The 12,834-nt window shown below is 42.2% G+C and overlaps 5 protein-coding genes and 1 non-coding gene across 6 annotated transcripts; 4 read left to right on the forward strand and 2 right to left on the reverse strand.

Moving 5' to 3' along the window:
- Positions 1-572: 572 nt before the first annotated feature.
- SS1G_00270 (predicted protein) lies at positions 573-692 on the forward strand (the record flags this gene model as incomplete). Its single annotated transcript, XM_001598134.1, has 1 exon — positions 573-692. The coding sequence occupies one exon, from the start codon at positions 573-575 to the stop codon at positions 690-692; it is 120 nt and encodes a 39-aa protein (XP_001598184.1).
- A 433-nt stretch (positions 693-1,125) lies between these two features.
- On the forward strand, positions 1,126-1,228 carry SS1G_14592. The gene has a single exon. It is a non-coding gene; the product is annotated as a tRNA-Arg (tRNA).
- A 957-nt stretch (positions 1,229-2,185) lies between these two features.
- SS1G_00271 (hypothetical protein) lies at positions 2,186-4,194 on the reverse strand (the record flags this gene model as incomplete). Its single annotated transcript, XM_001598135.1, has 3 exons — positions 2,186-2,432; positions 2,520-3,858; positions 3,906-4,194. 3 exons carry the CDS (start codon positions 4,192-4,194, stop codon positions 2,186-2,188), a joined length of 1,875 nt encoding a protein of 624 aa, XP_001598185.1.
- Positions 4,195-6,020: 1,826 nt separating this feature from the next.
- Positions 6,021-7,437, forward strand: SS1G_00272 (hypothetical protein; the record flags this gene model as incomplete). Its single annotated transcript, XM_001598136.1, has 4 exons — positions 6,021-6,168; positions 6,229-6,324; positions 6,371-6,624; positions 6,688-7,437. The coding sequence occupies 4 exons, from the start codon at positions 6,021-6,023 to the stop codon at positions 7,435-7,437; spliced, it is 1,248 nt and encodes a 415-aa protein (XP_001598186.1).
- A 781-nt stretch (positions 7,438-8,218) lies between these two features.
- SS1G_00273 (predicted protein) lies at positions 8,219-8,979 on the reverse strand (the record flags this gene model as incomplete). Its single annotated transcript, XM_001598137.1, has 3 exons — positions 8,219-8,314; positions 8,656-8,798; positions 8,934-8,979. 3 exons carry the CDS (start codon positions 8,977-8,979, stop codon positions 8,219-8,221), a joined length of 285 nt encoding a protein of 94 aa, XP_001598187.1.
- Positions 8,980-9,528: 549 nt separating this feature from the next.
- On the forward strand, positions 9,529-10,692 carry SS1G_00274 (hypothetical protein; the record flags this gene model as incomplete). The annotated part of the gene is made up of 2 exons (XM_001598138.1): positions 9,529-9,699; positions 9,766-10,692. 2 exons carry the CDS (start codon positions 9,529-9,531, stop codon positions 10,690-10,692), a joined length of 1,098 nt encoding a protein of 365 aa, XP_001598188.1.
- Between the last annotated feature and the right edge of the window lie 2,142 nt (positions 10,693-12,834).

The raw sequence follows: 12,834 nt of genomic DNA on the forward strand, positions 1-12,834 counted from the left end.
TAGCTTTACTTAACTTGAGGTTCCCTAATCCCTTGAAACTTTTCGAGAGATATGCCAGACCATATTAATTGCATCATCGGTCGCTTTATTCACCATGTAGGGTATTGTTATCTTCTCATCTCCACGTGAGCAACCCAGTATTCAGCATCTCGAATCATGAAGCTATTTTTTGCTCTTCAAATTCTTCCCTGTCATCCTATGGCTAGAAATGCGAATCTATGGGAGCGGAATCGTGGATTTTGCGAGGTTCGTTGCTCGGTATGACAGGCTCGGGATGGTGGTTGGGTAACAGGCACGGAAAGCTGCGTTTGACGGTTCGTGGTTTTTAGAGGGTTTCTTCAGAGATTGAATAGAGTTTAATTGTCCTTGGGTTTGAATTAGTACACAAAGAACATTGAAGTGTGATGCTTCAATGTAGAAACAAGAGTTATATTTAACAAAACAGAAACTAATTACATGTACGGTTATGACCTTAACATCTTACAAGTGTCTAGCAATCTTTGGTGTAGAATGTTAATGATCGGAAGTCAGTATGATAAGAGACGGCAACGTAATCAGATAATAAGGACGAAATGGAAATCCAGCAATTAACTGCTGAGGTCAGTCTGAAATTCATGCGACATGCATTTGTAAGGACTTCGGTTGCTACGTTCACGTTGGCAGATAGGTTCAGCTACCGGAGGAAGATTTAAGTCGTTTGTTCTGGTATTGAGGTAGGCTTACCTTGTAAGCGCTGTCACACTGGGATATGCCTGTGGAAAGCCACGGTGAAGGTTTAAACTCTAGAGTCTCCAACTCTGTGATGATATATCATCAATCCCGTCAACACAGTATTTAGGTAGGGCTGAAGAGGGCTAAGTCATATTAGAGAACTCGTACCAGAGAATATTTGGTTCCAATCCCATCAGTTTTCCAGAACTTCCTGTCTAATACTTAGCTCCTTGTTTGTATAGTACTCTGCCAAGTTTTAATAATTCACACGGAAAATTATTAATCAACAACAAGTTCATCTAAAGAAAACAATCCGAACTTAAATCCAGCTTACCCCAACCACTCACACAACTATCCTTTTGAATCCCTCTGTATATATCCACAAAGAGTCTTAGAACCTTCATCAAATAACACGGCCTGCTGGCCCAATGGCAAGGCGCTTGACTACGATTTCTGAGGATACTTCTTCCTGAAGACCGGAATCAAGAGATTGCAGGTTCGATCCCTGCGTAGGTCATAATTCTTTTTTCACATATTACATGTGGATGTAAAATTGTTATGTGGAGCTATACAGGGGGGTAAAGAGGAGATATTTTTATTAAGCGAATTGTAGCGTTGAAATTTTTTGCGAAAAATTAAAACTTAAAGTAGAACCTTGTCTTGTTGACTAATCTTCACGAAAATTTTGAGCTCAACCATAGAAGAAAGAAGCTATGATATAAAATTATAAGGATTTGCATGTTTATTAGTAAATTTGGAGGAGTAAGGTGGAATGGTACTATATTTGGATTGTAGGTTGTGGGGCGAGGTGGATTTTGAGACGGAATTAAAGGAAAGGATGAAGTTTTTATTTATGAACTCCTCTTTATTTTTGTGTTGGTTTCTTTCATATATACTCAGTCATAGTTTTATCTTCTAGTATGTGTATGATTTCTTTCGTTGCATATTATTTGCTGCTACGATATATTTACTAATATGATGAGTGTGAATGAAAATGCAAATTTTGCCTTTCTTTTTGAGTCGAGATGGATGGTTGTTCTTTTCTGCTTTTGCGATGGTGTCGCAGTTTCGACGGTCGTCGTTGGTAAAGCGAGATGGAAAATATGGCGCCTTTTTGGAATGATATCATAGGAAGCGAGAGGTTGCGAGGAGATGGTTCGAGGAGAAGATTGAGATGGAGGAGGTTTTGATCTAGCAGATAATAAAGAAATGTCAATTTTAAGGATTCTGAGGGAGTCAAACTAAGGTTCCACAAGGGCACACAATCTACAGACATAATTAATACAGGAAATGATTCATGTCCAAGAAAACGACCTGGGTCGCTGGTTGCAGAACATATCAAAATGTGCCTTTACTAAAATTACCAGGGTAGCTGCCACCACCATAAAAGCACCTGAGCCATCGTCCTATGAACATTATGCGAAATATGGACATTACATTAATTACGAAAGTACAGTACAACCGATCGAAAAGCTCAATACATCAAGCTCCCGGCTTTGGGAACCATCAAAATCCCTTCTTCTAACAATCGCTCAGCTAACTGGAAAATCATCCCATCACATCCCTTTCTTGCAATAATATCCACAGCTACGGGTAAATATTCCGTCTGCAATGAGACAGTAGAATTATAAGCCGCTTGACCTATTGGAAATACCATATCGGGGACTTCTGCAAAGTTGGATATGCGGCTCAAGTCCCAGCCGGAGGGAATTCCCGGGGGACTGTTCAGGTGTGGCTTGTCAGTATGGTGTGATTTAGGGGTTCGGGGGGTTCTTGAGTTATGTGAATATTTGGACGTGTGGACATACCTTCTGTATACATTTCTATAATCGGTTTGTCCTAATGTACCGGGATAGAGGATGATACTATCGCTGCAGCTAGTTGGACTAGCAAGGAAGAGTTTTTCGGAAACCCAATCCATGAAAATGGTTTTGTTGTAAATAGCTTGTTCAGTTGCATCAGCACTGATGTTATTTTGCCCCCAACCCCATCTGGTTAATGGCACAGGATCGATGAAGGGACGCGCGCCGTTGTTAGCAGCAGCGTAATCTTCATAAAATGGTTCTGCAAGGAGGCTGTATTGTTGTTGAGCGATAAGAGTGGGATAGACGAGACCAAGGAAATCTTCAATTGATGAGTTGTTTGCTCCAGAGGGCGTAGTCTCGTTCCAAAAAGCTCCAATGTCTAAAGTAGTTGTGCTTGTTGCATTGAGGAAAGTTTCCAGCTTCGCGAGAAAATCAAGCAAGATTGATCCAGCTTCTGTTGTATCATTCTTCGGGAAATCGGCTATCCAAATCTTTTTGGGGAATTCAGTGAAGTTACTTGTCATATTGTTCCCATACAAGACCTTGGCAGCTTCATGCCACAAAACTGGGTCTCTAGTGAGCAATCCCGCAGTGTCCAAAGTTGGGGACAAAGGCATAACGTTATCCAAGCTAACGAGTCCATGAGATGGTCTATTACCGAAACATCCATTCACTTGAGATGGATTACGAATACTTCCGCCAGTATCAGAACCAATTCCGAGGTCTAACCAATCATAAGCACCAATTCCAGCACCAGGGCCTGAAGAAGAAGAGGATGGTGATTGGTAACCATCACCACGTGGGTTGAAGGGGCAGTGATAGTCCACCCAGTCTGCAGTTGGACCTTCTCCATTAGCAAATTGGGATGTCTTCATCTTCCCAACGATAATGGCTCCTGCGTCAATCAAGCTCTGAACGGCTGGTCCTGTGACATTTGCTGGTGGATAAAGCTCATAATATGCACGATTTCCGTTACTAGTCTTGATTCCTGCAACATCATAAATATCCTTAACACCAAGTCGGACTCCAGCAAGAGGCTTTTCGGCAGTTTTGGTATAATAGAGCCTGGAAGGGACACCAATAGTAGAACTCTGTACACCGGGAATGGATGCACTCAATATAGAAAAGGTTCCATCTGAGTTCTCGATTGTTCCTTCGGTGAAAGCATCCTGTACATCGGAGTATAGACGATATGCTTTGAAAAGCTCGCCTGAATTCGGAGTCAAAAAGTATGGCCCTGGAGGCACTTGATTGTTTGAATCGCTGGTGAAAATTTTGGTACCATGTTCATAACAAATGGATGATAGCGAAGTTGTGTTGGTGGAACCAACCAGATGGACAGCTACCCAGGTTAAAATTGGTCCTACTAGGTTTTGAAAATGTACATACCTTCCAAGAAACCGGGATTGAAAACATCGTCGGAGGCAGTATAATTGGTAACTAATGACTTGAATGAAGCAGCCGTGAAATTGCCTTCTAAACTTTTTATTACCGTCAGAGGGATCAAATCCTCTTTGCTTGGCTTGGACTGAATGGTTGTAACAGCGTCGACGCCAACATAGTAGCTGATGCCATTGACATCAACGGTCGTTCCAGTCTTCGAAATTGAAATAGCGGCATTTGTCAAGCTCATCAGGGACATTGCCACTGAAGCCGATTTGAACATTCTGAGCGCCATAGTCACAGAAAACAAGGGTAAAGTTGTATCGGTCACTCAAGATGCCTTCCCATTAGCCAAAAACGAGTGAAATGTAGCAATACTTATACTCTTAGAAAAGCAAAACGAGTGGCTTGTTATCTTAGCTATGTATACTTATTGATATTAGGATATCCCAACGACGAGATGGCCAAGAAAACCACGATACGATGATCGGTTCTTGCATATCCATAGTTCTTCAGCAATTCTCGATTGCGTCTCATCCTAGACAAGATTGCTCGCAAAGATAAGATAAAATAAGATGAGTAAGGTGGGATGATAATAAACGGCAGATGCCATCCGAAAACTTTCGGTGCAAAACATCTGGGAAACCATGCACTTGCTGGATTATTGTCCTATGAAATAAGAGCTAAATGTGGAAGTATGTATGAACTCCAGTGGCTAGACTCTTGTGATAAGTATAGAATCTTATTAGTCAACCTTCACATGTACCTCGCTGATAGGTATAGAAGCCCGACACCTTGATGTCTAACACATCACCGTGAGTACTACTTCAGTGCCATGGCTTCCTTTCATCTTTGATACGATGTGCGATATGAGATAAGGATATGCGATAAGAAAATCCCCGAGTTCGGCAACCCACATCCCAGATTCTTGGTGGAACAGCAGGTTACATGATTCCATACAGCGAGAAATTCCGAAGATCTGGTTCCACTCCTTTTCACCAGCATCCTGTCTATGGTGTTGAGTTTGTGACAGGTATTATGTACATGTTTGGAAATTGAAGTCCGATACAGTGCAAAAAGTGTTGAAAGAAGGCTCATCCAGGTTTTCTGCCAATAAGCCCCTCCATCATCAATATACTCGATAATATTGTATCGTTCGAATTCTGACGAAGGTTAGACAATTCTTTTACACCTTTCTCCAATGTAACCTCTAGGTCGTCTGTCGATATACCACCAGTGTGGAGAAACAGGATCTGTGATAAGTTATAAAGTCCGAGCGATCAGAAAACGGGTCCAAACTTTGGAAACAAACTTTATCTCGGAGAGAAACAAATACGGAGTAGTTGCATGGTTGCAAAGCTCTATAGCTTTTTCCGCTATTTGGAACCTTTGCGTATGCAGAACCATTTATATTCATCTAGATGCCTTCGAATCTCGAGGAGAGTTTCCTTGGTTTGTATGGTATTGCCAATTTCCGTACTTATTAATCCTCGAATTGCTACTTGTTCTTACTGTTCACACGTGTAATAATTGCCGATGTTCGACTGGCCATGAAAGGTAACCGGCCGGTTAAAAGCCGATAATATATCCTCGCAGATTGCCATCCACTTACCCCACCTTCCACTTTCAGATCTCGAAATCCGTCCAATGTCGATTGAGGTCGACAGGAAATGAGTGCTTCTTCTGCAACCTTTGCTGGGGAGTAGTAGCACTAGGGAATTCACCTGTGCATACTCCAACCAGTAGCTCACACCATGTGCAGGATGATCGAAAGGATAGGAAGGTAGAAAGTTCTACGTCCCAAAATATCTGCAAGTTCAAGGTCTCTCTATGGTGAGGATATATTCATTATGCAGGTTCCTGTACAACTTAAAGATTGATGTGTCATTGTCCTGTCACTGGCTACACGTGCATATTTCTGGTGCTTTGCTGTCAAATGCGGTTTCACGGCAATTGGTGATGGTCGGGAGTATATATGGAATGGCGAGAATCTACGAGTCGTCCAGTTTATCCCAGAAACGAGTAATTGTCTCATTGGCATCATGATGTTAAGCCTTGAGGTGGTACTTATTGCCGCCTTGTCTGGATCTGCTCTGGCTGCTCCTCGGAACATTCAGAACCATGGCACCACGGATAATTCATGGAAAAATCGGATCAAGAATGTTGTTGTTCTTGTTGAAGAGAATAGATCGTTCGACACATTCGCGGGTGGTCTTAGCTATAACCCATCCATTGATGGGTTATTGCACCACAATTACTGCAATTCAATGTAAGCTTTTTTCACATTCAAAGTTGGACTCCGATTGACACAATGAAAGGAATGCATCAGACCCTACGCAAAAAGCGGATGTTTGTGCTGGACCTCGTGCCAAAGATGTTGCAGCAGATGATCCAAATCATAGTATTAGTGGTATCAACATGCAACGTATGACCTCCCGTTCTTATATTGCTGCTCGCACTAATTGTTCAAGTCTTCACAACATGGCATCCGGATGGAACACAACCCCAAAATATGCGTGGTTTCGTGACGGAACAATCCTTCACCTTCGACACCTTCAATAAAACTCGCGCTGCCGAAGTCATTAACTACTATACTCCCGAGCAGATAAAAGTTTTCAGTACGATGGCTGAGAACTTCGTACTCTTCGACCGCTGGTTTGCTTCTGTACCTGGTCCTACCAACCCCAATCGTGCCTACATAACGAGTGGGACATCCTTTGGACACGTGAGTTGTTATTTTTACACGTCAAGATAATTTTGTAGGAGAAGGGGCTCATAATATACTTAGGGATCAAATGATGACTCCTTCGACACATATGGATTACCCGTCAAATCCATCTTCGAACAACTTTCGGAAAACAACATCACCTGGATGAATTACCAGAACTCTACCCTCGGTCCGGGACTCGGTTTCAACCCTGATGCGGCCTTTTATACCTGGACCAAGACCAGTGGTAAAGACAAAACTAACATCGCACCCTTAACAAAATTTTACGAGGACGCGGCTGCGGGTTCTCTCCCGCAATTCACATACATCAACCCAGAATGTTGTTCCTACCAGTCCTATCATCCCCCATCACCCATTAGCCTAGGAGAAACTTTCATCAAAGGAATCTACGAAGCTGTCCGCTCCTCACCACAATGGAACGAAACGCTTTTCGTCCTCACATTCGACGAGCACGGCGGTTTTGGCGATCATGTTCCTCCACCAACGAACGTCCCCGCTGGGGATAATGTCACATACACTGAAAAAGCGCCGGACGGAAAAGACATGACGTTTGATTTCACACGTTTGGGCCTCCGGGTTCCGACGCTTTTGATCAGTCCGTGGGTTGGTAAGGGACTGGTGGAGAATAAGGGGAAGAATAAGGGAGGCGAATATACGCATACGAGTATTATTGGATTTTTGGATGAGTTGTGGGGTTTAGAGCCATTGACACCTAGAGTTGGCTGGAGTAGTACTTTTGAGAAATTGATTACGAATAAGTTGAGGACGGATACGCCGGTTACATTACCGGATCCTGTGGTTTTTGGTTAAGAGGTAATTGGATATGGGCACTTGTCGTGGTTAGAATCTTCTTTCTTCACTGTAGCTAGCATATATAGATTCCAGAGGAATAAGGGCGAGGGATGTATATATATCGACCCATCTTTTACCCATATCCTCATCTATTAGCAAATTTGTGTGTACTAAAGTCACTATCCGCGCCCCCTGCAGCTTTAATTAGATACATGCAAACGTTATTCTATGCCTCAACCTATACATACCATTTTCACCCACATATGTATTCCTCAAGCTTTATTTAATCTTTGGTGCGAAAGATAAGAGTTTCGATATTTATCGGCAAACCGATATGCAAAGAACGGAAATGTCGTTAAAAAATAAAATATCGAATTGACACCCAGGCCACCTTATTTGGTTAGGTGTAGGGTGACCATCAATCTCCCGACCATCCTCTGGGTTTTTTATTATTTTTTTGGGCACTTAAATAGCTAGAAATAAGTAACAACTTTAGTCTTCATCGAGTTATTTGAATTTCATGCCTTTTTTTTGTCGAGCGAAGGAGAAATTTGATCGAACACCATGTGCCCTATAACGCAAGGGATTCCAACATCGTCGCGTACATACTGCCATTATGAAGTCATTGGAAACACATATCAGATGAAAGATGACGATCTGCAAGGTATGTATGAATCTGTTTCACAACGGTCAATGTTGAAATGGACAAGGATTTATAACATCATCATAATCATGCAATTTGTCTGTCTGGAATACTGTACTGCGTACATGTCTGTCTCACACAATCGCAATCCATGAATCAGTGTCCGAGAGCGGCAAAGATAAGGGGGTGCCATAAGCACATGTCATAATAATGATGTCGTGCATAGAATCTTGTGGAGCATTTCTTTCGACACTAATGTTTGCCGAGCAATTAGTTGCACATACGAGATTGAACTAAATCCAACGATCATGGGAATTTTATCTTGGAGTTTCTTGGTGTTGATGTCGTTCCTAAGTTAAGTGTGCTTAAGGTTATACATTCATCAGGCTCCGTCTACTCCGTACTCATATAGGCATTGAGGCTAAATTTTCGGTATCGGATGGCAAAGGAGTAATAATAGTCGGTACGTCGATATCAATTTTCCTCTCATTTTCTGTACTTCCACTAATTAAAGTTGATCAGTTTGTATATAATCTTTTTATTCGCCAAGTAACGAATAGATCTAGTGACATCTTTGTAATCGATAACCATACCATGGCTTTGGATGATTGATCCCTCTTTCTTGAGCTAAGATTACATCCCATTCGTACAGCTTTTACTTCTCCCTTATGATTCCCATACTCCGACCATCGAGATTCGCCATTATCCTCCCACCACTCCGCACTTCGCAAGTAGTCTTGCCAATAAGCACTAAAATCATTTCTCCGGTACAATGCCTTGCAAATGCCTGAATACCCAAGAAGTTACCCCACATTTACGCTTCACTGTCTTACTATCCCTTTCCCCTCTCAGCACTAGTGTAAGATCTTACAAACTTCTCCCTTTTCAACCTGCTTTTTAGCCTGCCTGCCATTCATTTCTCTGTTGACACAGACCTGAAGATCTGCATACTTTAGATCGTACAGTCATTCCCATAAAAGATGTTCATGCACCATAAGGATTCTATTCCTGTCTACCCCGCCACTAGGCGCCAATCACCATCCGGTGGTGTAGATTAGTGATTCATTGTGCCTCAATCATCCAGCGATTTGGAGGCTGCACCTACCCTTTAGGTCTGATTTTGCGATTGATAGGTCAATTTACCCATTCGAATTGTCACTTGTGGGAATATTTATCAAGTAATGCAACATCCAAACTAGGCAGGATGTAATTCAATTAGGTCGCGGATCTCAATAATATCAAGGAATTATATGGTCCCCGTGGTCTCTAGTCTTTAGCATTCACTAAGTAGTTAAGATACTAGTAGACACTTATTATTCAACCCCCTACATAAAGAATAGCATCCTGCCATTCAAATTTTCATTGTTACATTCCGATATTTAAGTCTTTCCTCATCTTTAAAAGTTCCTCTTTCGCTTTTGGATCATTTCCCCTTTACACGCATTCGTTCGTAAATCATACTCAACATGAAGACCACGTTCGCTGTTATTGCCGGTTTGGCATCAGTTACCTCTGCTCAGGTTACAGCTCTCATCACTCCAACAGCATCAGCACCTTCAGGATGTGCTACTAGCTATTCTGGCTCTTTTGAAATCTCTGCTGTAAACGTCAGTAGTGTAGCAAAACGTTATCAAAAGGTAAGATATATCCATATCTCTGTCAATCTAGACTATCGATTCAGAACTCGGCTAACTCATTCTCAGCGTGCCGACTGTTCATCATCCCTTGCCATCACACTCAACGGAGGTGTTCTCAAAGATCAGCAAGACAGAACAGGCTACATTGCATCAAACTCTCAATTCCAGTTCGATAAGCCGGCTCAGGAAGCAGCTGTATACACCGGAGGCTGGTCTATCTGTTCGAACGGTTCTCTCGCTCTCGGCGGTTCCGCAGTTTTCTATCAATGCTTGTCAGGCACTTTTTACAACCTCTACACCGAATCTCAGGGTAAACAATGTTCCCAAATCTTTATCCAAACAGCTTCATGCAGCGCTGCAGCTGGATCTGGTGTCGTCGGTCAATCATCTGATGGCCAACCAACCGCCACGGCTATCGCTTCCCTGTCCTCTGCATCAATTTCCCAAATTTCAGATGGGCAGCCACAAGCCGCGACTTCTGCTGTTTACATTAGTCAAACCAGTGATGGGCAAGTTCAAGTGCCTACCAATGTTCCTACTGGTGCTCCAATCACACAGATTCCTGATGGCCAAATTCAAGGTGCAACAAGTACACCTGCCGGGGCTTCAATTACACAGATTCCTGATGGCCAAGTTCAAGGAGCCACTTCGGTCGCAACACCACCAGCCAGTGCTCCTATCAGCCAAATCCCTGATGGACAAGTTCAAGGCGCCACATCTACGGCTGCGCTCTCCTCGGCAGTTATCACCCAAATTCCTGATGGTCAAATCCAAGCCACCAGCGCCGCCACACTCGTAACCAGCACTTCTTCTCTTGCCGGTCCAGTCATCTCCCAAATTCCTGATGGACAAATCCAAGCCCCCACCGCAACAAACACTACCTACTCTAGTGCAACAGCTACCCCAGTTACATTCACTGGCGCTGCCAACAATGTCCAAGTTGGTAGCTCCCTAGCTGCAGCTGTTATTGCACTCGTTGCTGCTCTCTTGTAGAGTCAGCATACCACATCACGCGATAAAACAATTTCCTTTCTTGATAATACTTTTTCTGAACCAAACATACTTCTATTTACGACGATGAAGGATTTAATGAGGCATAATTCAGTGGAGAATGTAATGGAGTGGGAAAGAGGATACTCCCTTTTTTTTGGCTTTGATGTTTCACTTCATATACAATAGGTATCGGTGTTGGTGGGTCGGAATGGTATAGGCTTATGATAAGGCCTTACGGACTTGAGTATCACATCACAGTATATTGTTTCATGGGATGAAATGATTGGGCACATAATGGAGGGGTGGGAAAAATTTGCAGATATCTGGTTATGATATGATTCAAGGATGAATAATGAAAAATGCATACGATACGATAGTAATGCACTTAGTGAATTTCAATTTCAGACACAGTTATCCACAAACCTCTCCCTTATATAAAATTTCCGGCCTGAATGTGAATCGCTGTTACTTTCTCGTATTTTTACCTAGTTCCTTATGAATCCATCTTCCTCCAGCAAAATCTCTATCCAGTTCCGTCATACGTCTTCATCCTGTTAATGAGTCTAGTACCCGCCTACCCACATCCATCACCATCAAGGTGCTCACCTACTAACTAGTCTACCGATCTACTTCTTGGTCTACCCATCTAGCATATACCAAAATAGAAACATATATCCTACCGAGTTCTAACTAACTACGCAACCACTAGCTCCCCACCAATTAATTCTGCACCCCACTACCAGCTTTTTTAGCTGATCATCATCCAAATTTATCTAAATATATAGTATATCTAGCCGTGTAGGACCTAGATCTACAGCTAAAGCTATAGCTAAATCCAGACTAAACCTCCAACCCGCAGAACATACAAAAATACAACATCCCTCTACTTTCCGCACATACAATCTTCAGGAAACTTAAAAAAAAACCTAAAAAACTCTTAATGTAGCTAGGGGCGCGGGATCAGATAAAGATAAAAGATACCTTGTTAGTCTCGCCAAAAACTTCCCAACTCATGTAACTTTACAACCAGTATAATCAAGTACCTTTTAAAAAGCATAACATCCGAACTTCTCTAGTTCCCGAGTTGCGGACATTCTGGATGGAATCTGCAGACGGCAGCACGGACGGTGTTTGTTTGTTATCTGGATGTTCTTAGAGCTATCTTGGGGCTTGGCAGTAATGAAAATTTAATTCGGTTTTAGGAGTCTGGACTTTGTGGATGGTGATGCATTGATGATGGGTTGTGCGATGTGCGATGTGTAATGCTTTTAGTCGTACCGTGCCTTGACTTTTGATTTGGTTTACAATGATAACATTATGTTACGGGAGGATTCTCGAGTTTTAAGATGATTCTGCTATTGTCACTTTTAAGTTTTTACTATACTTGTACCGAGCTCGGTGAGTTATGTTGTTAATCTGTGCTAGAAATATATGTGGGCACTTCAGGTATTATCCGAGTCTTGAGATTTCGGTAGTATGTTAAGAAGATATGATATTGCATATACTGATAATGAAATTTGATTATGAGATAAATTTGGTGCTTTTCATCGCATGTAAATCATCGTATATGATCACACGACTGCCTCAACTTCCAAATACTGCTGTTCTCTTGAAGGATTAGTCACTATAGGCTGGCAGAATCAAAAGATGAAGCGTATTTTATCAAATTTCGGGTATGATTGCTTTGCTCCAAATTTATTGTATGTAAGATAGACATACATGGGCCCAATCGCCAATGCCGTTGCAATCCAAAATGGACTCAAGTTTAGAAAGTTTACCGGTGAGACCCCTTCACTTTTCCCCTATTGTTAAACCTTTGAATCTCGCTTGTCGCTAATTATAAGCGACAACAATGCCAAAATGATAAGATCAATAGGAAATAGGATAGGCATCAATAGAAGGTAGTAAGCAATACTTTGGACACTAGATAATCTCGCTTCAGCTCTTTCGATCAGCTAACTATACTTTTTACCACAGCACGTCATTAAGACGAGAAGAGCACGCGAGCACCATAATTTCCTTCGGGACCAATACTTGCCTGCTTAGAAGTCGCAGCACCGACTTCGAGAGAATTGAAGAAGACAAGAGATAAATTGGGAAGATATGAGAAACATAGACGCAGCGAAAGAAGGCAAGGAAAGA

Source organism: Sclerotinia sclerotiorum, genomic scaffold (genome assembly GCF_000146945.2).
Source record: "Sclerotinia sclerotiorum 1980 UF-70 scaffold_1 genomic scaffold, whole genome shotgun sequence".
In the NCBI taxonomy this organism is placed as follows: Eukaryota; Fungi; Ascomycota; class Leotiomycetes; order Helotiales; family Sclerotiniaceae; genus Sclerotinia; species Sclerotinia sclerotiorum.